This window comes from Lontra canadensis, unplaced genomic scaffold, assembly GCF_010015895.1.
Source record: "Lontra canadensis isolate GAN:19392208 unplaced genomic scaffold, GSC_riverotter_1.0 scaffold60, whole genome shotgun sequence".
Lineage (NCBI taxonomy): Eukaryota > Metazoa > Chordata > Mammalia > Carnivora > Mustelidae > Lontra > Lontra canadensis.
In genome coordinates this window covers 885361-910439 of record NW_022631054.1, presented here as the reverse complement: position 1 = coordinate 910439, position 25079 = coordinate 885361, and the positions used below count along the sequence as shown (strand labels likewise).

The 25079-nt window shown below is 42.7% G+C and overlaps 1 protein-coding gene across 5 annotated transcripts; it reads left to right on the top strand.

Annotated features, from left to right (window-relative positions):
* Positions 1-1278: 1278 nt before the first annotated feature.
* On the top strand, positions 1279-24729 carry RNF19B (ring finger protein 19B). 5 transcript variants are annotated; one of them, XM_032877131.1, is made up of 10 exons: positions 1288-2065; positions 11451-11656; positions 12827-12971; positions 15057-15219; positions 15664-15778; positions 16817-16957; positions 17918-18125; positions 20834-20965; positions 21762-22263; positions 23535-24729. In XM_032877131.1, exons 1-9 carry the CDS (start codon positions 1431-1433, stop codon positions 22222-22224), a joined length of 2208 nt encoding a protein of 735 aa, XP_032733022.1. In that variant the 5' UTR covers positions 1288-1430; the 3' UTR covers positions 22225-22263; positions 23535-24729. The 5 variants fall into 5 exon arrangements, with proteins under 5 accessions (XP_032733025.1, XP_032733024.1, XP_032733022.1 ...); XM_032877134.1 differs by lacking the exon at positions 23535-24729 and having other exon boundaries at positions 1279-2065; positions 21712-21819; XM_032877130.1 differs by lacking the exon at positions 23535-24729 and having other exon boundaries at positions 1289-2065; positions 21762-22587.
* Positions 24730-25079: the final 350 nt, after the last annotated feature.

The following is a 25079-nucleotide window of genomic DNA, read 5'->3' as shown; positions in this document are numbered from 1 at the left end:
AGCTGGGTACTTTGTGTCTAATCAAAAGACTACATTTCTCAGTATAGCCATGGGACTATCTCTTGGCCAATGAAATGTAAGCAAAAATGTGTTGGACTTCCAAGGCCCTCTCTTAAAAAGAGTGGGTGCAATTTTCCCCCTTTCTCCTCCCTGCTTCCAAAGGTGGAACATAATGAGGTGACCTGAAGATTGGAAACCAAGTGCTAAGTGTACCAGAGCAGCCCTGGACTTCCTACCTCCTTTTTTGGTGAAGAGAGAAATAAATCTCTGGGCGCCTGGGTGGCTCAGTCAGTTAAGCATCTGCCTTCGGCTGGGGTCATGATCCCAGGGTCCCGGGATTGAGCTCCACATCCACTCCCCTTGCTTGTGCTCTTTCTTTTTGTCAAATGAAATCAAGAAAGAAAAAGAAAGAAAGAGAGAGGGAGAGAGAAAGAGGAAGGGAGGGAGGGAGGGAAAAAGGGAGGGAGGGGAAAGAAGAAAAGAAAGAAATTTCTATTTTAAGTTTTTTTTTTTCTTTAGTTTTGTGCAACTGAACCCAACCCTAATGGACCATTCCTGTTGCTGCTATAGTTGCATGTTTGCCTCCCATCAGGAAGCCTGTCTATAGCACAAGGAAGACACTTCCAGGGGGAAAAAAGCGCTAGGCCTCCTTCCACAAATTGTAAATAACCTAGCCAACAGGAGGATAGAGTGGGAGATGGGCCTGGCAATACGGTTTATTAGTTCAGAGAAAGCACTGAATGCTAGATTAAGGAATTCGGGCTTTATTCTGTAAATCCCTTGCTGATAGAGGACCCTGTTTGTCTTATCTAGTAATGCTTTCACTTTGTAGATGTTTAATGACTCTATTCTTTATTAACTAATGCTGTTAATTTAAACAACAAGAAGTGTTGGAAAGTGGACCAGTTGGGAATCACCATGTGATCTATCCTTGCCTATGTTTTACAGATGAAGTAACCTCAGCATCATTTACTATAAGGGGCAATCAGCCTGTCCACGAGGAAAGGCAAACCGAAATCTCCATCCTGGGGATGAAGACGGTCAGGGTGACGGAACTCCAAGAAGACGCCAACAAAAGCAGTTGGGATGGTGCCTGCTCAAGATGGCTGCTCTGAAACCCCATGACCGGGAGGAGGCGGAGCTCCGCCCCAGCACGCCCGGCCCCACCCCTCTCGGCCCCGCCCAACACCGCCCCCTTCCGCGCGGCGGGGTGGGGGGCGGTGCGGGTTGTGAGGTGTCTCAGCGAAGCGCCTGCGCAGTGGGCAGCGGCGCGCGGGGCGGAGGCTTTATAACCACTTCGACGCGGCAGCTCTGTTTCTATCTCGGGGAGGGCGGCAGAGGCGGCGGCGGTCGCGGCGCCGGTTGAGGGGGCGCTGAGGCGGGAGCTGTGGCGGCGCTGGGCGCCCCTCGCTCCTCGGCCTTTGGGGGCCATGGGCTCTGAGAAGGACTCCGAATCGCCGCGCTCTACATCTCTACACGCGGCCGCGCCCGACCCCAAGTGCCGCAGCGGCGGCCGGCGCCGGCGCCTCACCTTCCACAGTGTCTTCTCCGCCTCGGCCCGCGGCCGCCGCGCCCGGGCCAAGCCGCAGGCCGAGCCGCCGCCCCCGGCCGCGCCGCCGCCGCCGCCCGCTCCGGTCCCGGTCGCGGCCCAGGCCCCGCCGCCCGAGGCTCTGCCCACCGAGCCGGCCGCCGAGGCGGAGGCGGAGGCCGCGGCGGAGGCCGGGCCCGGGTTCGAGGATGAGGAGGCGGTGGAGGGCGGCGGCCCGGGCCCGGAGGAGGTGGAGTGCCCGCTCTGCCTGGTGCGGCTGCCGCCCGAGCGGGCCCCGCGCCTCCTCAGCTGTCCGCACCGCTCGTGCCGGGACTGCCTCCGCCACTACCTGCGCCTGGAGATCAGCGAGAGCCGGGTGCCCATCAGCTGCCCAGAGTGCAGCGAGCGACTCAACCCGCACGACATCCGCCTGCTGCTCGCCGACCCGCCGCTCATGCACAAGTACGAGGAGTTCATGCTGCGCCGCTACCTGGCCTCAGACCCTGACTGCCGCTGGTGCCCGGCCCCCGACTGCGGGTGAGCGCGGGGGCGTGGCCGCCGGGGCAGGGGCTGCGGCGGAGGGGACCCGGGTCGGGGGACCGGACCCCCATCCCGCGAGTGGCCGACCTGGAGAAGCGGTCCTCGGGGCAGCGTGTGCGTGTGTGTGTCCCAGCACAGAGAGAGGTGAGGGCTGAGCTGCGGGAGGGAGGAGAAGGCGGCAGCTGCGGCGGGTAAGCGGTCACAGTCCGCAAGCCCAGACGAGCGGGGGAAGGCACCCGCCACCCGCCCTGCCCCGGGCTTGAGGTGGGGGCTGAGCCTTCGGTGAGGGGAAGGGAGCTGTCCATCTAGTCAGGAGGCAGGGGGAGGCTTTTAGGTGGGGTGCACGCCCCTCTGTCCAGAAGTAGGGGCCATGTCTTAATGAGGGCGGGGAGGGGATTAACTGGCAAAGGAAGAGATGAGAATATTCATTCCGAGGGGTGTGTCCCTTTGGCCAGGGGCGGACTTCAGCAGCATTGCCGGAGAAGGTGTGTTCTTCCTGACCACAGCTGCTGAAAGTTGGGATGGAGGTGATGGAAATATCACTAGGGGGAAAGGCCAGCTCACTGGCAGCTCTGGGGCACCCTGGCCATTGTGTGCCTTCTGTGCCACGCTGTTGGGAGGCCCCATGTGGTTCTTACACTGCTGCCTTGGGCAGGGTGAGGAGTGGACGGACCCTTTCTTTGTCCAGAGAAGCAATGGGGCACTGAGAAGAAGGATGCCCAGACGCTGACACGGTAGGAGAAAATGTGTTACCCAGCCCCTCTGATCTTGAGTTCTTGACAACAGTCTTTGTAAGGCACTATGGATCCTGAATTTTTAAGGTCAGTGAGAGAATATGCATTATGTGCAGAGACAGAATACCACCAGATTTTACTATCTAAAGTACTCAGTGGAGACCACTCTCCCACCACTTAAAAAAACATTGTTACTGTCAGTACATCCCATGAATGGCTGCATTCCGCAGGAAGAGCTTATCTGAGTGACTGGAAGTTCGGGGGTGGGAGGGAAAGACTGGGCCACTTACCAGTTCTATGACCTTGGGCAGATCATTTTATTCTTGTGTGTTATGTTTTGGGGACAGAAAGATGCTAGGGACTCCTTGCAGTGTGTGAATGTAATGCCAGTAAAAAAGCTGCATGGGCCTATGCTTCAAAGGAGTTAAGGGCTTTTAATTGTAGCCTATATACCAAAACTGTTTTAAGATTTCCATGATGCTACTATTTGTCCCTTTCAAAAGAAGCTGTTTTAAGAGTGTCTAGGAGAGTAAGAAGAGTTAACTTCTGTCTTCTATTCTGCCAGACTTGTTTAGAGATGGGTGTGTTATTTAACCTCCTTGAGATGGGGTTTCTAAATTACTTTGAAGTGTTGTGGTCAAAGGTATGGTGTTTGTCTAGGTTAGATCACTTTCACTTTCAATTAATAAGTGTTGGAAACAACCTTGTAGGTTCTTACATTGGTGGCCTGGTGATCTCCCTGGCCTTAGGAGGCTAATGTATATGATAGGTTTTACAGATACTATTGGTCTGTTTTCTGAACCAAAGGAATATTTACTTAAAACACGGCATGGTTAATTTTGGAATAGTATATTAACTCCTTTTTGAGATGTCTTTCCTTGAATTTTGGCTGAGAAATGTGGCATTGCTGATTATCTTTCTGGAAAAGCTCCCTTTTTGTTTTTATTTCTCTAAAGTCAATGACTGTCTTTGCTCACAACAATAAAAATGGACAGGAATTAATTTATCATCTTTGTGGTGACATCGTAAACCATTACTAAAAGCTAATGAAGAATTAAGGCCATTTCTTATTGTAGCCAAGTATTGGCTTAGTATCATCTAGAGGTTTTTTTTATTAGTTAAAAGCATTATACAAATTTTATATATTTTTTAATGTGTTATCTGTGGGTTTAAAGAAGGTGCAGTCTGTGGAAAGAAAGCAAGCTGGCATCCAAGTATCCATGTACCAGGCGTACATAATTTAACTTAATCCTTACGACATTGTAAGATAGATTTGATTTCGTTTTACAGATGAGAAAATTGAAATTTAAATACATTGAGTGACTGTTCAGGGTCATATAGCTAGTGGGTGGTGGAACCAGGCTTGAAACACTGGTCTTAACTCCAACCAAGGCCAATAGTCTTTACTCTCAACCTCTTCTTTTTAAAAAGCATGCACTTGTTGGCATTATTGGGGATACTGCTGTTTGTATCATTTTGTCAAATGTGGCCTAAGGACAACTTTAAGAGAGCCATGGATCGGAAATCTAGTTTCTTTTCTGATACTTTTTTATCACAGCCTCATATCTACTTTATTTTTCTTATCTGAAATAGGCCTAATCCTTTCCTGACTTGAGAAGCTTAATGTTTGCAAAGTGTTTTGAGGTCTGCATTTGGAGGTGTTAGGTAAATCAGGAGTAACTTTAAAATTCTGTCACTTTCCAAACAGGTATCTGAGTTCCCTAGGGATGTGGCCAATGGTTTTGCCACCTCTCTTTAATGCTGGGAGAAAAACAGCTTGTTTGTTTTGTTTTAGTCAAACTGTCCTATTCTTCTGTGTCTGGTAAAAATCATGGATGAGCAGTAAGTGTAATCCCTAGTTATCTCTTCTTCTTGTACCTGACCATCTTTTCTTTACTCGCAGATGAAGTTCTTACAGCCAAATTTATCAAGAACTCCCTTCGCTCCCTGTGTATGTGTATATATTTGGCAGGGTGGGGCTCGCTGCTCAGTGGGGAGTCGTCTTCTCTCCCTGCCCCTACCTGTGCTCATGTTCCCTCTCCCTCCCTCTCTCTTTCTCTCAAATAAATAAAATATTTTAAAAAAAGAAGAAGAAGGGGGGCGCCTGGGTGGCTCAGTGGGTTAAAACCTCTGCCTTCGGCTCAGGTCATGATCCCAGGGTCCTGGGATCGCATGGGGGGGGGGGGCTCTGCTCAGCGGGGACCCTGCTTCTCCCCTCCCCTCTCTCTGCCTGCCTCGCTGCCTACTTGTGATCTCTGTCTGTCAAATAAATAAATAAAGTCTTTAAAATACAAAATAAAATAAAAAATTTAAAAAAGAAGAAGAAGAATTGTATTTGGCAGGATGAAGGGGGCATGTAAGTGGTCTTACAGAGTTCTGGCCATTAGTTTCACTGTGATTATGATAATGAGAACACTATATATTAAACGATTATTTGTTTACAAAATATTTATAAGCAGGGTCTTGAATTTTTTCCCCATACTTGAATATGATCTTATTTTATTCATAAATAAGAGAACCAATTTCAGTGGGGCAACATTTACATTACTGTTTAATATTATTAAGTACAATATTACCAAGTATATATATGTATATATATTTTTTAAGAATTTATTTATTTAACAGAGAGAGACACACAGAGAGAGAGAACACAAGCAGGGGGAGTGGGAGAGGGAGAAGTAGGCTTCCTGCTGAGCAGGGAGCCCAATGTGGGTCTCATTCCCAGAACCCTGGGATGGTGACCTGAGCCAAAGGCAGCCACTTAATGACTGAGCCACCCAGGCGCCCCTTACCAAATATATTTAAAATGTACTTTCAAATGAGATAAAATTAACTCAAAATACAAATAACTGATATTTTTGTAGTTCTTTGTAATCTTCAGACTGTAAGGTCATTCAGGAATAATTTTAGTTTCATACAGATGGATGTTGGTGGTAAACCTATTTTATAAAGGAGAAAACAGTTCAGAGAAGTTACAGTGTGGGCTTCAGCGTCTCACAGCTAATAAATGGTGTGGTTGATACCCCTTAGAGTCTCTACTTAAGTATGAGTCTTCTCAGAAACCCCCCAAAACATGTAAATATATAATGTTTTCCTCTTAAGTACCCTCTTACCAATCTTTAAACACTTTCAGAATCTCTATGAGGGATGAGCAAAGGAGGCAACAGAAAATTTCTTGGTGTGCAGGGGCAGATCTTTTGTGCAGATGAATAGGAGATAAAGCTGTCTTGACCTCAATTCTTTGTGCAAGTCCACCACTCCAGCCTCTCTTTGCTGGCACTTCCTCCTACAGTCCCCCCTCCTACCTGACCCAAACAGCTTTTGGCCTTCCTGGACAACTGGACTGGACCATCCCGTGAACAGGAAGCTTCAGTTCATCTCTAGCACACGTATGAGGGAACAGCTCCTTGAGCAAGATAAATTTCTCAGTCAGTGAAAAAGGAGGTTATTTTCCCCTTTGAAGCCTTCCTACATCCTCTCTCTCTCTCTCTCTCTTTCTTTCTCTCTGGTATGACATTTTAAAAATTGAGATATATGTGATCTAGACATCTCTTAATTTAGCTCTGTACCTTCTATTTCACAACTCTTCACTCTATCCCCATCCCTGCACCTGCCCATCTGCATTCCAGCTCCATATAATTTCCCATATTTGCCAGTGTATCATTCTAAAGTGGAATGTTTTATATCCCTCCCCTGCTTCAAACTGTTCATACCTGCCTATAAAATGACTTCTTATGTCTTGAAGAACTGACTATTTACATGGTCTACCCTTATAATTTAAACCCCTTTACAGTCTCCTACTATCTCCTACCATCTTTTTTTGTCTGATTTTTTTTTCCACTTACATCGATATTTTCCAGTGTATATTTTGGTAATCCTGGAAAGGAAAACATTTTGTGATCAAATAAGCTTGGGAAGTATTGGATTGAACAAAATTTATTTCTGAGCTTTTTAGATTTTTTAAACATGCTAATATACACTATAGTAAATTTTGCTAATAATAATAATACATAATACATAATACATAATAAATACATAATAAATAATACAGTGTAAATCTTCAAATCTTCCAAACTTAAATCAACAGGAAACATGTTTTTGTTTTTTCTGTGGCATCTTACACTGACACTTTCCCTGACTATTTAGTTTTCTAAACTCCTTTAACAGTCAGTCTGTACAGTTACACTGGCTTCTGTTAGTGTCCTTATTTAACAGTGAATCTTGTGCTCTGAATAAGTTGAGAGTTCCTTTAGCCTAGGTTATGTATATTCCAACTTTTTCTATAATCCTTTTTTTTAAAGATTATTTATTCATTTGACAGAGAGAGAGAGAGCTTCAGGCAGAACAGGCAGAGCAAGAAGCAGGCTCCCTGCTGAGCAAGGAGCCCCATGTGGGACTCGATCCCAGGACCCTGGGATCATGACCCAAGCCGAAGGCAGATGCTTAACCAACTGAGTCACCCAGGCGTCCCTTTTTCTACAATTCTGTGAACAAAATTTTTCAATTAAATCCCAGAAGAATGAGATAGTTGAATTTTGATGAGGTAGATAAAGAAAATGAACAGGACACTTTTTGAAAGAGAAACAGATAATGAGGGTGGAAGGCAAGAAGAGGACAGACAGATGATCATTCAGTAGACACTTTTGAGAATTAAGTAGTGTTGAACCTTAAGTGAATATTGGGTATTACCAAAAGGACTTAGACATGGTCCTCTTGACAGGGAGTTTGGCCTGTTAGAAGAGATTAAATAGATAGATATAGATAACAGATAATAAATGCAATATAATACATATTAAAGAAAACACAAATGCTCTTAGAGGGTAGTTAAAAGATTTTACATGATGGTGTCAAGAAAGATTTCACAGAGGAGGTAATATTTGATCTGGGCCTTGAAGAATGTAAGTAGGAATTCATACCAGGCAAACAATGATGCAAGTAGAGAAAAACGTCTTAATCCAGAGTGTTTTGAGCAAGTACAGTTGCAGTTGTACTTGCAGTTGCATAGAGGTATAAAAATATAGTAGTAAGTCTAGACTCTAGTTTGGATCCATCTCTCGATACACAACATGGAGAGCATGATCTGGAAAGTAACTAGAGATCAATCTGAAAAGGTAGACTGGACTCCAGTTGATAGACTTATCTAAGCCATGCAAAAAAGTTTCGGTTTGAAGGACTTTTTTTTCTTTTTTGTTGAAGGATTTTAAGTAAGAGTTACGTAATGATAGATAACCTTCTGAAGTTGGAACTTGGATTGGAGTGGGGAATAAGGAGACCAGATATTAGTCTCTTGCAATTGTTGTATTTCTACTACCCTTATACGTGCTCGGGGTCCATTTGTAAATGAAGTTATGTGGCTGAGAGCTAGAAAGTTCAAACATTGTTTAGGAACACATCTGTAACTACTAGGGTCCGTGAAAGCATAATCAAATTCATAATGGATTTTTTTTTTCCTCCAGGGCTGAAGTTAGTTAATGCTGTGGTCTAGCCTGTCACATATTATTTCTGAATACTTAGGAAATTAACAAAATTAATAAATTTATATAAACTTAAGGGGAAGGAAAATGATACATCGGGTTTTTTTTAGCAGCATGTAATTTCCATCTCCTTCTATTTAGCTGCTGCTTCTTTCTCCCCGCTTATTTAGCTTCTAATTAGCAAACCTGAATGCTTGGTTAAGCTAAAAGCAGGGTAGGAGAGAGGCTCCAGGGTAGGTCAGGGAAAAGAAGGAACAAGATTGTCAAGGTAGTTTTGGTCTCAAGGATGACTTTTTTTCAATTACCTGGGGAAGAGTACCCCATTCAGAATTTAGGAGTTTGCTCCTAAAATTTTAGACAAAATTTGAGATCTAAGTTATAGTCCCTGGCACATAGTAAACCAGTAGATACATTAGTAAGATTTAAAGATTGCTTTAGGGTAGGCCCAGGAGAAGAGTTAGAATGGCCTGGGGAAAATAAAAAAGCTAATAGAGAGAGTCTCTATCATTCATTTGAACATGAATCAGTATGCTAGACCCTGAAGATTAAAACATGGGTGATACTTTTCCTTGAGTCTAGTCTGGTTGGGGAAGCACACATATAGACAGATAATTACAGTATAATGTGATAAGTAGTATAAAGTAATTGTACATAAGGCATAAAGTGTAGGCAACCAGCTACCTGGAGAGGTTAAGTGGATTTTTTAGGGAAGATGACATTTGAGCTGGTTCTTAAATTTTTTTTTTTTTTTAAGATTTTATTTATTTGTCAGAGAGAGAGGGAGAGAGAGCGAGCACAGGCAGACAGAATGGCAGGCAGAGGTAGAGGGAGAAGCAGGCTCCCTGCCGAGCAAGGAGCCCGATGTGGGACTCGATCCCAGGACGCTGGGATCATGACCTGAGCCGAAGGCAGCTGCCCAACCAACTGAGCCACCCAGGCGTCCCTTGAGCTGGTTCTTAAATGGGTAAGTATTTGCCAGGGCAAGAAGAAAGGAAGGGAGCATTCTAGGTAGAAGGAGTAGATTAGGCAAAGGCCAAAAGTAGGATTAAAATGTGCTATATTTTTATACCATACCTTTCAGGGCAAGATCTCAAATGCAGTTTAGAATATGGTTACACTTGAAGGTGGCAGACACCTATGCCTCCATTTTTGGGATAGAGGTTAAGGCTTGGAGATTTAAATTAGCTCAGTGTCATGCAGTATGAGTCAGGGGCAAGGAGCCCAGACCAGGTGCCCAAAAACAGGAATGCCAAGTCTCAGTGCCCTGAGTAATTCTGTGTCATGGTAAGAGATCATTGCAGGTTCATGAGTATTTGGGATTATTTTACTTGCTTGGAATCAAATTCCACACCCAAAAGTGACATTATCAATCTTGTCAAGTGTTCTTAAAAAAAAAAAAAAAAAAACTGTTAATAAATATTTACTCCCACCAGGTGAGGTAGGAATAGATCAGGAAATGTTCAAGGCTTCCTGTCTATGTAATTTGTATCATCAGCAGTTGACTTAAGTAAGGTACTGAGATCATCCCAATACCTTTCCCATTTAACACAAAATAGCAAGCAGGTCACTTTCTTTAGGAGAAACATTGTTTATCTGTAGTAGCTATTTTGCAGCTAGGTTGGGTAAATTTGCTCAGAACTCCTACAGGATATGAATCATTTGCATTCGTACATTGACCTATTCTCACTTTGCTCTTTCTGAGAAGAGTTTTAGTACAGACTGTATTATATAACATAAATGATATGTCATTGATATTTTCAGTGTCATTCTCAAATCAATCTGCAGAATCTATAATAAACCTGAGAAATCATGTTGCTGTTATGAATACCTAATATACATGCAAATAAACAGTAGAACAAATCCAAGAAAATGTTGTTAGCCCTTTTTTATAAGTTGCTTGAGGTCTTTAGCTATTGGAGGAGAAAGTGGAATAGGGGACAAAAAAGCCCAATGACAACACCTAAGCCTACAATCATTGACCTGTTTAAAAATTATTTGAACTTGGGACACCTGGGTGGCTCAGTCAGTTGGGCCGCTGCCTTCGGCTAGGGTCATGATCCCAGAATCCTGGGATCGGGTCCTGCCTCGGGCTCCTTGCTCGGCGGGTAGCCTGCTTCTCTCTCTGCCTCTGCCTGCCACTCTGCCTGCTTGTGCTCTCGCTCTCTCCCTGACAAATAAATAAATAAATAAATAAAATCTTTTTTTTTTTTTATTTAAAAAATTTGTTTGAACTTTCACAGCTGCTATTTTCCCTTATTTGTTTCTTTAAATTACTTTTTAATTTTTTTTTAATCTTCAGTGTTCACTTGTTAGGATAATCTGAACACTTAGTTGACATATTTAGAACTAGTCAGAAGGGCTAGTTGTAAATATATTGGATTTTTTGTGAGAGAGTAATTCTTGGAAAATATGTGTGAATTATAAGAAACAGTTGATGTTGGTGCAGATGGATTCAGAGTTGCAAATCTTTACTAAGAATATGTGTCAGGAGAGAAAAGAAAGGGAAGGGAGATAATAGCCTTATCATGTATTAATTACTAAGGTGGGTGAGTGGTATTCTTGGATTCTGGAGCCTGTCAAGGAAGTAAATATTTCAAGGTATAGATTTGAGCTAAAAAAGGGGGAAAAAATTGAAAGATAAAATGAGCTTTCAGTGGGAGAATTGATCATGAATCCATCCATCGCTATTGTCTCAGGCTGTGTGTGCTCAGACCAGCTTCACTGTGGAACTTAAAAATGAAAAAGTATAGTTTCTCATGCTTTTGTTTTACAAATCTTCTGTCCTTTAGTGTAACCAAATTCTAATCTCTCTAAATGTAGCAAACCATCAAAAAGCTATAGTTTTGTACCCTGCTCCTTGTGAAATTTGCTGTGTAAACTCCTTTTAAAGTAGCTTAAACTGTGACTGAATACATGCTAGATTGCAGCTAAATCTAGTATTTTCCCCTATTTTTCAGAAGGTAAATGATTTGTTTTTAGACTCTCAAGGAGAAATGTACTTTCTCACACAGAATGTTTTACAGTTTGTTAGGCATGATTGTGTGTGGTTATGTTATGTGTTATATGTGTAATCTTTTCTCTCTATCATGTGTAGTGGTAAGGAGTGATGAATAATGTCTGTCTTATTCCGATCATTCCTACCTTACTGATATCTCTTCCTTTTTCCTTACCCAGTTATGCTGTTATTGCCTATGGCTGTGCCAGTTGCCCAAAGCTGACCTGTGAGAGGGAAGGCTGCCAGACCGAGTTCTGCTACCACTGCAAGCAAATATGGCATCCAAATCAGACATGCGATATGGCCCGTCAGCAGAGGGCACAGACTTTGCGAGTACGGACCAAGCACACTTCAGGTCTCAGTTACGGGCAAGAATCTGGACCAGGTATTAGTTGGCATTGTCTCATTTTTCTCTTTATTTGATATTTCATAATGTGAGCTAAAGCTGGGAGAGATTATTTTACTCAAGTATTTCCTGGGATCAGAGAGCAAAAATACTTGGTAATACATTCAATATTATATTTGATACGTAGCTTTTCTCTGACAACTGTAGGTTTTCCAACCTATAAATTGATAAAATTGGAATGCAGCAAAATTGAATTCTGTAGTTTCTACCTTTTTAAAAATATGTCTCCTGTTGGAGAGTAATTAGGTCCTTTTGTGAAGGATTTTTTCAAAACTTTCATTGTGAGCAGAAAGACAGTTAGTATTAAACCTCCACTGTCATCCTCCTAGCTTTAAGTGCATCACTGCTTTTGGAAGTAGGGGACAGATTTAAGGAAAGGAAATAATATTAGTATGGATTAATGATTAACCTTAAAAGGAGGAACCTTGGCAAGTCAGAGTAAACCCATTTAAAAATGTCAGTGGGTTTATTGCCTTTTATAAATGTATTTTATTTTACTGATGTCATTTGGGAGAGGCTGGTAGGAAAGATTTTACCATTCACTTTTTCCTGGCACAGCATAATCTCCTAAATTGTCATTTTAATAGGATAGTTTCTAGCTTGCTGTGAAAATTACTAGGTGTGTGCTACATAGCATACCCAATTATTTTTAGGTTTTGAATTTGAAAGTATCATGGGAGGGGTCTGTGGGTTCTGTTAACAGCACATCACAATGTTACTTGCTGAGCCTAAGAAATTAATTTCCTGAGCCAAACTTTTTCAAAACTTAAAGCCGATTCCAAGCTGCAGACTGTTCTTCCTGCAGAACTCTGCTTTGAGTTCTGCTAGCCTATTGGCTAGTGGAACTCCATTTTTCTTAAAACCATCTTTGTCTCTTTGTCGTCTTGTTCAGAATGTGGCTTAAGTGCTGTATAAGATGCCAGTTTTGGGAATAGGCAGCTCAGTATAAGACAAGGATCTGTTTTATGAAAATTCCTGAGGTATAGACATAGCCAGCCTTTTAGTGAAGTGGGTTGCACAATTTGGAATTCTCAGCCAAGAGCTCTTCACTGTCTCCTCATTTTTTGTATATATATATTCCTAGGAATAATAAATCAAATTAGGTTTAACTGGGGGTATTTTTCTGCCCAATCTTCCTTCCCCCCTTAGCAGATGACATCAAGCCATGCCCACGATGCAGTGCTTACATTATCAAGATGAATGATGGAAGCTGTAATCATATGACCTGTGCAGTGTGTGGCTGTGAATTCTGTTGGCTTTGTATGAAAGAGATCTCAGACTTGCATTACCTCAGGTGAGATGGGAAATGTGTCCATTGCTTTATCGTCTTGTTCTTTTAATGATTTGGGGAAAAGGATGTCAAAGAGACACAGTTGTCTGTCCTCTCATTACAGTATAAGGAAGCTGTAAAAAGTTCTTTCGAAGCACTCCTGTGACCACGTTTTTCTTCAGTTCCAGCAACTTCTAGGGACTATTTTTATTACCTTCCAGATAGAGTTCAATTTCCCGAGCATGGCTTTGCCACAGTCTGGCCCTAATGTCCTTTTCTAGCTTTTTCCATGTGTTTTTATACATGCTATATTCCAGTAACCTGGACTTGCTATTCGCTCTGTCTCCTCTGGCTGTCTTTCTTGTTCATGTTCTTCCGTTTGCCCAGAATGCTTTCTGATCACATCACCCTCCCAGCAACCCCCTTTTATCTCAACCTGTTCAGTTCTTATTTACCCTTCAGGGGCCACTCAAATGCCATTTCATCTATGATGTCTTCCCCAGCTTTTTATGCCTCATTCTTCTGTATTGGCATTCCTTAAATGCTTCATTATAAACATCACTACTTTTACTTCATATACATGTCTAATGTTGCTAAACTGCATAAGTTTATTAAGGTCAGAGTTAACCTTTTACAGTTCCTTGCATGTAATGACTTTACAAAGAATTCAGAGTAAATATTAAAATATTGTCCTGAAGGAGTTAATATTTACAAACAACATTCATTGTGTGGATGAAACATTTTCATTTCCAATATAGCAAACAGTAGTTACTTACACTGTACTGATTATCGGGGACACGGGTGTGTAAGACACGATCCTTTCTTTCAAAATTGCTTATCCTATCTAGTAGAGAAGACAGGACAAAGGGAGTGAGCAAAAATGGTTGAACACAGAAGGACGGAGTATAAAAGTAGCCAAACTCAAAGAGAATGAAACTGACATAAAGGGTGTGACAAAGTGTTTTTATATCCTTCCCCAGGAACATGGTTTACACTATCTGTTGGATATGGATAGGACACAAGCCCAGAAAACTATTCAGATCTGTTCATTAGCTGCAGGGCGTAGCACTTTTGAATGAGATGTCAAGTGTGTAGGTTGTGCAGGATCCCAAGTAGTATATGTATCAGTCAAGGAAGCTGGATCAGGGATGCCTGGGTGGCTCCAGTCTTTAAGCTTCTGCCTTCAGCTCAGGTCATGATCTCAGGGTCTTGGGATGGAGCCCGTATTGGGTTCCCTGCTCAACAGGAAGCCTGCTTCTTCCTCTCCCACTACCCCTGCCTGTGTTCCCTCTCTCGCTGTGTCTCTGTCAAATAAATAAAAAAATTTTTTAAAATTATAATTTCACAGGCTGCACCTCATGACAGCTACTATTTTTTTTTTTATTTAAAGATTTTTTAAAAAAATTATTTGACAGAGAGAGAGGGATCACAAGTAGGCAGAGAGTCAGGCAGAGAGAGAGAGGGAGGGGGAAGCAGGCTCCCCACTGAGCAGAGAGCCCAATGCGGGACTCGATCCCAGGACCCTGAGATCATGACCTGAGCTGAAGGTTGAGGCTTAACCCACTGAGCCACCCTGGCGCCATTCAAATAAAATCTTTTAAAAAGCTGCATCACATGGGCGCCTGGGTGGCTCAGTGGGTTAAGCCACTGCCTTCGGCTCGGGTCATGATCTCGGGGTCCTGGAATCGAGTCCCACATCGGGCTCTCAGCTCAGCAGGGAGCCTGCTTCCCTCTCCCTCTCTCTCTGCCTGCCTCTCTAACTACTTGTGATCTCTGTCAAATAAATAAATAAAACCTTTTAAAAAATAAAAAATAAATAAAAAGCTGCATCACTGTTGTGTTAGGGATGACAGAGTTCAGTAGCAGAGAAAGGAAAAGAGGTTTCAAGCCTGGAAGCCTAGCTTTACAAACAAAAAGTGAAGGGCCCAGAGCTCTAATAATCAGACCTTGTCTTTTTCTCCCTTTCATGTAATATATTCATTTTCTATAACCTCTTGTAACTGTTAATCTTTCTTACTGGAAAAGAAGGCTTTTGCTCTTATCAAGCCCTCTGGTGACAATAGCTGCATTTATAATATCAATACTAACTTGAGCATGTGTCCTCTGCAGCCCCTCTGGATGCACATTCTGGGGCAAGAAGCCATGGAGCCGTAAGAAGAAAATTCTTTGGCAGCTGGGAACACTGATTGGTGCTCCAGTGGGGATTTCCCTCATTGCTGGCATTGCCATTCCTGCCATGGTCATCGGCATTCCTGTTTATGTTGGCAGGAAGGTAAGACATGCTGAATTCTGTGGGTGTTCTATCCCCAGGTTTGTTGGTAAAGTTTTGAAGGAAATAGGGAGGAGTTTATATTTCAGAGCTTCCTGAAAACGGGCCTGTTCTTAGATAAAAATAACCTTAATTTCGTAAATGGATTTTCATAAACCCAAGAGATCTAAAAGTTCTTATTAGCATCCTGGGCCTGGTTTGTCTCAGTGACTTAAAGGTGAAATACTTTCCTCACAATCCTGAGTTACTTTGTCTCTCCTTGGATTAACTTTTTCTGTATTAGTTTATGTTACCCTGGTCTGAGTTAGGTTAAATTTGAGAAAGAAAGCCTCTTGGTGGGTAGGGGATATATTTTAATATAGTTAGAATATTCACTTGTCTTTTTCTACCCTGGCAAAAAAATTGATATCCTAACCTGCTGACCTGGATTTTCTTTCTTATTCTTAGATTCACAGCAGGTATGAGGGAAGGAAAACCTCCAAACATAAGAGGAATTTGGCTATCACAGGAGGAGTGACTTTGTCCGTCATTGCATCCCCAGTTATTGCTGCAGTTAGTGTGGGTAAGCTAGCCCAGACTGCGACGCTTCTCCTTCCTGCCCTCTTTCCCACCACACCCCCTACCCACCCAGCTTTCTGACTATAGCAGTTTAGCCGGCTGGCCAGATATTTCACATTGGAGGCTCCTACATTTTATGCCAAACCCACCTTGAGGGCTAACTCTTTTAGGCACTATTATTAGGATTATCAGCCACACTAAATTGTCAGAGTTTGGGGTCTTTCAGTCCTAAATTAGTGCTTAGAACTCTCTGGCTCAGAGAAAATGATAAATTAAAGAATATTACTTTAAGGCCTAGTTTTCACCTTTTATCTTCCTTCCCTATTTGCTAGGGAACCCACAAAATAAAATTACTTTTATTTTTATTTGTTTAATGCCTCACAGTATTTCGGAAGGCATGAGGGTTTGTTTTAGAATAAGAATATTATAACTAACATTTATTAAGGCTCTCCATGTACCAGGAGTAGTTCTGAATGTTTTGCATGTATTAATTCATTTAATCCTCATAGCAGTACGGTTGTAATAGAAAGGTGCTATAATTTGCTCAAGGTCACTTAGCTGGAACATGAATCAAGGCAATCTGACTTCAGAGCCTGTGCTCTTAACAGCTAAGTCATTCTGCCTCCACAGCAGTAAGATTTTGGAATTAACATTCTGGGGGGATCCTAAACCCCAGGAATCACTTACTTAATGTTTGAGTATTGATTGGTTCTTGGATTAGCATGTCAGTAGTGAGTAGAAGAGGGAAAACGAAAGCAGCATATACTCACTGTGCTGGGCACTGTACATACCTTCTCTTTTGATCATTGACAATCCTGGAAGATACATGAGATTATACAGCTAGTAAATTGGAGTCAGGATTCTAATCCAGGCCTTTTCTAATTCCCAAGTCCAATCATCATTCTGTTAGACCCAGCTGCATCTTTAGGATAGCCATCTTCTGTCTTTCTTTGGCCCTTTATAAAGTGGTTTGTCTGTGCTCAGGCTGGGAAGGAGAATTTAGGGCAGTGACCTGCTGACTTGTTTCCTTCTCCTCCCCCAGGTATTGGTGTTCCCATTATGCTGGCTTATGTCTATGGGGTTGTGCCCATTTCCCTCTGTCGTGGAGGTGGCTGTGGAGTTAGCACAGCAAACGGAAAGGGGGTGAAAATTGAGTTTGATGAAGATGATGGTCCAATCACAGGTAAAGGGAGGTTTTTAATTTCCCTTTGAATTTATGGGGCAGAAAATTCAGTAGATTTCAGCACATTTTACAGCAAGATTGTCATTGGATTACTTTGGATAATGAGCTTTGTAGGGGGTAAAGTATTTTTAGCTTTTCATTTCTTTGTTCCAGAGTTATTAGGTTAATTCCTCTGGTACTTGGCTCTGTGTGGCAGGTACAAACTAGTAGGATTCCAAGTAACTCCAAGTATGCTGGTAATAGTAGGTATTATAATAAAGTCTTATATCTGTACAGTACTTTATAATTTTCAGAGGACTTTACACAGTTATTATCTCACCTGGTTTTTACAATAGCTCTCTGAATAGGGAGGGCAGGGGCTATTATTATCCCCATTTAATGGGAACTTCTTTAAGCTTTTGTCTCAACATCTGTTAAATGGGTTTAAGAGCTTCTGCAGAGCTGGAACTGGAGCAAGTCTTCCAGCTTCTTTTTCTGTTCCCGTGACTTCCACTTTGATGTTTGCACTTTACCATATTAACTAAGCTAGGGCACAGAGAGTCCCACAGGTTTTTGGAGCACCCTACTAGAATCAACACCTAATATGACCTAAACATGTTTTGAAATCTTCATGTTTGATTAGATGACATCTACGGTAAAATGGACAGAATAGTGGACTTGGAATCAAAAATGTAGATTCATGGGACCAGGCATGACTTGGACATGTCATTTAGTTCTAAGCTTTTGTTTTCTCCTCTAAAATTAGGACTGTTACTGTGTAGTTATTGGGAAGATTAAATATTAACAATATGTTAAAACACCTGATATGTGGTAGCTGCATATAGTAGCTGTTCATTAAGAGAGTAAATGAGTATTTTTCTGCATGAATATTCTCCACTTTGAAGAATCATTACAGGAAAATAATAGACTCTATTTTGATGTTGTCTTATCTTGAATTGAAATGTTTGGTTCCATCCCCAGTGGCTGATGCCTGGCGAGCCCTCAAGAATCCCAGCATTGGGGAAAGCAGCATTGAAGGCCTGACTAGTGTACTGAGCACCAGCGGAAGCCCTACAGATGGACTTAGTGTTATGCAGGGTCCATACAGCGAGACAGCCAGCTTTGCAGCCCTCTCAGGGGGCACTCTGAGTGGTGGCATTCTTTCCAGTGGCAAGGGAAAATATAGCAGGTAAGCAAATAGATAATTTCTGACAGAACCAGTTGGAATGATGAGAAATAACATACCTGTATTGAGCCATTTCTCTGTGCTAGGCACATCTCATATATCATCTCATTTTTATGTAGTCATCAGTGGTTTGGTTTTTTGTTGTTGTTGTGTTTTTTGTTTTTAATTTTATAATGAGAAAATAGGCTCAAAACCTACACAACGTTCAGTGTTCTTTCCACACTGCACCATAGTGGCTCCATATAAAGAGCAATCTTGACTTAAGAACTTCCCTCTACTACATTAGGTTGCCTGCTTCAGGAAGAGAAAGCATGCATTTTTGTAGAATTCCCAAGGCTGTGCTGTCCATTAGGCTTGTCATTGACTTTCAATTGAACAGCATTTATACTGTATCTTGTTGGCTTATTAGTGCTGTCATCCTTATTACCTTCTTATTCTTATTCCCATTTGATAGCTAAGGAAAATCAATTCTATGAATTTGTGTTGAGAAACTGCTTTAAGTTTTTGTTTTTGTTTCTTCTTAAAGATTTTATTTATATTATTTGACAGACAGAGATTACAAGTAGGCAAGAGAGGCAGGCAGGGAGAGAGAGGAGGAAGCAGGCTGTCCACGGAGCAGAGAGCGCAATGTGGGCCTCGATCCCAGGACCCTGGGATCATGACCTGAGCCGAAAGCAGAAGCTTTAACCCACTGAACCACCCAGGCGCCCCAGAGAAACTTAAGTTTTATGATTAAAAATGTTACAACTTGCTCAGTCATTTTACCAGTTAGATAAACCAGAATATATTCAGAGGAGCATAACATGTGTTATATGAGAAGCAGTTAGTTGAATAAAGAGAGACCTGCGGGTAATGCAAAATGAGGTAGGGAAGTAGGAGAAATTGTTGCCTTCAGATATCTGAAGGACTTTGAACAGAAAGAAAGGCTTCTGACTCATGCCAAGAGGTAGATTAAGACAACTTGGCAGAAGCTAGAGGGAAACTTAATTTTGTTTCATTATAGAGAATATAAGAAATCTATATAAAAGTCCAAAGAAGGGTTGGATTACTTTAGAAGATACTGAGCTGCCTATCCTTGGAAGTGTTTAAAGAAAGACCAGATGGCCATTTGGCTATTAGAAGGAGTCAAGCAACAGATGACAGATGGACTGGATCCCACAACTGAGTGCCTGTCAGTCACCTGGCAGCCTCTTAAAAATAGATTTCATGATCTTATCCCAGAATTAATAAGTTGAATCTCCTGGAGTAGGACCTAGGGATCTATGTTTTGAAAAGGTTCCCCAGGTGATTCTGGCAGAGTTGTTGCACAGGCTAGCATCAGGGAAGCACTTAAGCGATGGTGTTTGTGAAAGCTTCTTCCAATTCTGAGAGTCTGTGGAAGAGCTGAAACTAGAACCCAGGTCTCTGATTCAACACACTTTGCTTTGTATTGCCTCACTTTCTGGGGTCGTGGCACATTCTTGAAGGGTGTCTTGAGGCTGGAGTTGCAGAGTGAAAGTGTAGGCTGTAGGACAGGGGTTGTTCGAATGTGCAGCTGAAGGCTGCTGCTGACCTGTCTGTGTCTCATAACTGGTCGTCTCTTGTTAGGGGATCCCGCCCCCACATGCCAGAGAATTCACTGCTGGGCTTTCTTAAAATCATCACCCTTGTAAATAAGCAGACAGACATAATTGGAGACTGACTTGCTGAGACTGCAGCTTAGCCAGTCCAGCTGTTCCAGTTCGGTGAAAGCCTTTTAAAGGAAGTGGATGAGTCAGATGGGTTTGACTATGAAACCTATTAAGAGGAAATACTTAGGTGTGCAGCAAACTGGTGTTAGAGCCAAAGAGGGAAATAGTTATGGGTTCTCAGCTTCGACACACCATTGGGAAAGTTTGCTGCTCTCGTCGGGGGTGGGATCCTCTGTGTCCTTTAATCTTGTAGCCTGGGGGTAATTTGATTGCTAAGTGTTTTGGGTTCCTGTATGCAAGACACAGAGGGTAAAGTGTGAATGAGATTTGGTCTCTCCTTTTTTTGGAGCTCACAGATGATTGAGGGGGAGATGTATAAATTGATTTAATAAATGGGTAGATGCTGTGGGAGCATTTAACAGGAAATGACTGGTTTGCTGAGAGAGTGAGGGGGATGATACTTCCTTTGTCGTTAAGGACTGAATATGAGTTTATCACACAGAGAAAAGAAACCTCCACAGAGAGGGAATAGCATGTGCAAAGTCATGGAGGTAAACAACTTATACAGGTGTGTAAGGAAAAAAAGAATTCAGAGTGATTATGATTTGAGACCTGTAGTGAGAGATGGAACTGGAGAGAGAGCTTGGAGGCAGATCAGGAAGCCAGGAGAGGACTGTTGGCGGTAGAGAGCCAAGAGAGGACTGTTAGAGTGATCGGGGCTTCGTCCACATTGGCACTGATCTAGAAGGTGTTGGAGTTGGACTTGCGGCTGCTGGAGTGAGAACCCAAATGCAGTTTTCCAGGCAGGAGATGTTCCGCGCCTAAAGTTAAGTAGTAGCAATGGGGATAGAAAGGAGGGGACGATTTCAGTAGCTATTCAAGAGAGAAACCGTGTGGGCATCTATTTGAGCTGTTTGACAATTAGAGAAGATCAGATCCACTCAGTTTGCAAGAGAATAATAGAAGAGATGCGTGCCAGGAAGCAGACTGTCTTGGAATACCCAGGTCTCGTATTAACTTGAACGTCCCCTCTTTACACAGGTTAGAAGTCCAAGCCGATGTCCAAAAGGAAATTTTCCCCAAAGACACAGCCAGTCTTGGTGCAATTAGTGACAACGCAAGTACTCGTGCTATGGCCGGTTCCATAATCAGTTCCTACAACCCACAGGACAGGTATGTGCACAGTCAGAGATGCCCAGGAGAGGATACAGTTTGTGGTCGGGTCCTAGGCCTTCAGAAGCTCAATGCCTCATGTTAGGGCTGTGTGTACCATCAGATGGGATATATAGCGTGTACCCCAAGTTCCCTGGGCAGGTTCTTGGTATAGGAGTGTTTGGGATCTCTTGATCGATTCTTCTTATTAGCACTTGATTTTTAGGTGTTTCTTTCTTTCTTCCTTTTCTTCCCTCCCCCCATTTTTTGGGTCTTTTTTGGCTATTGTATAATTATTCTCATGAAACTTGAGCTAGGTTACTGTTCAGTGATGTCTGTGGGTCGGTGGCTTTTGCTCTCATGTCACCCTTTGCCTGATGTGACTCCTGTCACCTAGTTCTCTTTATTTTTGAGAAGCTAGTGTAACTGATAGGGTGTGATTGCAGCACTCCCTCCTGGAGAGGTTCTGGTTTCTTCTAATTGTGACACAGTAGTAAAACACTACGAATCTTCTTTCTCTTTTGTATATTGAGTAAGATAGTGTGAGGGTCCAACCCTTAGTTGAATTTTGAAAGCTCATTTTTGGTTGTGTAAAGAAATTGGCAGAGGTGTGTGCGTTCTTAATCATCAGAAGGAATCTAGTTCTTCTTCATCTTATTTGAGAGTTAGGTTAACTTTTTATTTTTGCTAAAAGTGAACTTTAGTTTACAGTTTACCTATGTTTTGGACTTCCTAATCCTGAACCCACAAACTGCTTGTACCCGCAGGTATAGCATGACCCATACATGACTCAGCAAAGTGGATTTTGTCTCCACAGAGACTGCAACAATATGGAAATCCAAGTGGACATTGAAGCCAAACCAAGCCACTATCAGCTGGTGAGTGGAAGCAGCACGGAGGACTCGCTGCATGTTCACGCTCAGATGGCAGAGAATGAAGAAGAAGGTAGTGGTCGCGGCGGCAGTGGCAGCAATGAAGAGGATCCCTCCTGCAAACACCAAAACTGTGAACAGAAAGACTGCGTGGCCAGCAAAGCTTGGGACATCAGCCTGGCCCAGCCCGAGAGCATCCGCAGTGACCTGGAGAGCTCCGATACGCAGTCAGACGATGTGCCAGACATCACCTCAGATGAGTGTGGCTCCCCTCGCTCCCGTACGGCAGCCTGCCCCTCAACTCCCAGAGCCCAAGGTGCACCGAGCCCAAGTGCCCATATGAACCTCTCTGCCCCAGCCGAGGGGAAGACTGTCTTGAAGCCAGAAGGTGCAGAAGTCAGAGTATGAAGTGGAATGAATGCTCCTGTTCTGAGAAGCACACTTGTTGTAACTGCATCTTTTGGAATCTTTTTTTGGGGAGGCGGGGATTTATGTATTTTATTTCAAAGATTCTCTGGTCCCAGGTTTTCCCCAGGGAAATTCTGAGAAATTTGCAATTTCTTACCAGAAAAAAACATGGAGATTTTTGCCCTTAGTCCTACCCCCCCCCCCCCCCCTCTCTCCTATTTTTAGTTTTAATTTATTGGTTAAACTGATGGTGGCAATCCGTGAAGTGTGTCAAAGAGTGTACAGATGTATGTGTGTATATTGTATGTATGCTAACATATTACTGAAGGACACATTTTAATAAAGATTTCTGTCTTAATTCAACTCAATCTCATTTTCCTTGGCTTGGATAGTCCTCCAGAGCCAAGTATTTGAATAGACCACTTACGTCTTTAACAGCCTCTAGACCAGAGTTTTCCCAGTCCCAGGAAAGGATTATATTCTAATTAGACTGCAGTGGAGTCCTTTATGAACCCACGGCTCCTAGCCTGCCAGGAAGCAAAGGTAGCTTGTTTTGGACTGGGCTATCACACTAAAGAATTAGCTGAGTCAGCCATATGGAGAAGCTGTAGATGACAGTGAACCTTGTTTGCCTTCTAGAGGTAGCTGTGTAGTTTTGCCGTGAAAGCTTTATTTCTCCTCATTGTAGTCAATGGTAGAAATGTGCTTCATTGGGGGGAAAGGAGGTGGCTGTTCCAGTGGCTCTTCAGAGAGATCCTAGGGAATGGTGCAGGGTTACAAGTTGGGGCCAGAGTATTCTTACTTGCATAATCACCAAGCAATAACCCAGGTGTTTGTTACATTCTTCGGTACGCATTCCATGTTCCAAAAATCTTTCTCCGTTTTGCCAATGTAGTTTAAGTAAGGGCCTAAGGAATCTGACTGAAATTTGTAATGAAAGGAGAAAGGAGACATGCCATTAGAATCTCAACCTTTAATTTTATCTGTTCTTATAAATTCATCAGAATTGAGCTAAGTTAGTACTACTTGGGATTTTGGCTCTGTCTAGAATAATGATCTTAGCAAGAAAGCTCATACATAGTGTAGCAGAAAAACTAAAAGATTCATGAAACCTGATATAAGATTCTAAATCTGGCAGTAACTTTGTGACTGTGAATCAATATCTATCTCATGCCCCTGATTTCCCACTCTTAAACAATATTTAAGGAGCTTCCAATGCTAGACTTCTAGCACCTTAGCCCTGGGCCCAGAGGAAGAGTTGCAAACATCCTTTCCCTGAGGACCAGATGGCTCTCTGTTTCCTTTCACAGATGCACCTGCTCCTTGTCTTGCTGACCTGTGCTTTACCACAATGAGGAGGATGAGTCTGGACAACAACTTGGAAGATCCTTGTCTCTTGGGCACTGCAGCTAGACTGAGCACATTTCCCTGCACGTGGAACAGGAAATGCTCTTAGTGGACTTCGCGGGTCTGTGGAAGAAAATGCTCTAAGGTCCTTGTGTGAAAAAGGGAACCTGTTGGAGAAAAGGGCAGTCAGTCTGAAAATCCCTGAAATGCAAATAACTCAAGATTACAATTCTCTTGAAGGCTCACCAGAACAGCAGTTAATTGGATAAAAGCAAAGAAGTCTTTTGGAGGGACAAGAGTTGGCAGCCAAACCTGTGTTGTTATCTCAGCTCCACTTCTTCCCATTGTGAGACTTGCTTCTGATTGGCTTTCGCTTAGCCAACGTGGGAAAAACAATCCTTAACTATGGCGTCGTAAAGTGACATGGTGTACTGAAATGCTTTTGGTGAAGACCCGTTGTTTTTTTCCTCCTGCAGGAATAAGAAGAAATAAGGGAGATTATGGGTGTCATCTAAGAAAAGCCCAGAACTCTAGACCAGAGGCTATGAAAAACTAAGCTTATTCTAATCCTTTGCAACTCTCTTGCTGTAAATCCTAGATATTAGCAAGGATGAAAAAGCCCTTTGGCGCCACCTGGAGGACACCATGAGTAATGCATTGGAAAAGTTCTCCCTTTAGAAAATGGGGAAAGTAACTTCCTCTTTGTACAGCATTCATTCATTTTGAAATGCCTACATTTCAAGTGTGGAATGCAGCAAAGAAGAAAACACGAAATTATCGTCCCCGTGGAACTTACACTGTAGTGGGGAAAGCATCAGATCTATAGCCTGGATGAGGATAAGTGCACTGAAGAAAACAAAGCGGGGAGAGGGCAGAGAGAGAATGGTAGATGGTGCGACTTCAGATGGTAGTATAGGCTTTTTCGTAATTTTATCAGAGTCCTAAGGGGATTGAGAAAGGACCATGAGAATATCTAGGGGAAGAACATACCAGACAGCAAGAATAGAGTGCAAAGGCTCTTTGGTGATACATACTTAGTCTGATTAAAACACATGAGCACACACACAGCTTAGAGACCTGTATGACTAGGGATGGGACTCTGAGGCCAGGCAGAAGGTAATCTTTAAAGCCAGACAGATGGGCTGCTTGCAGTCAACTTTAAAGGGGGCAAAAAGGGGGGGGGGGGGTGTCTGGTCACCAGTCCTGCTCAGATGGGCTAATGTAAAGAAATTCATGGATATGGTAAATGGGTACTTACTCACTCTGACCCTTCCTAATATTATTGTACTAGTACTTTACTTCAGAGGCTGGAAAGCTAAAAACTACACGTCTTAAACTTCCTTAAACCAAGGTTCTGAATATAGTTTAAGTTTTGCCAATTAAATGAGCAAACAAGATGTGGAAGAAGAAGTGATCGAGGGATCATCTTCAGCTACTTTGACTGGTTGCTACTGCAAGGATATAGAGACCTTGGGTTTCTCTTCAATGGTATTCCAGTATCTTTCCAT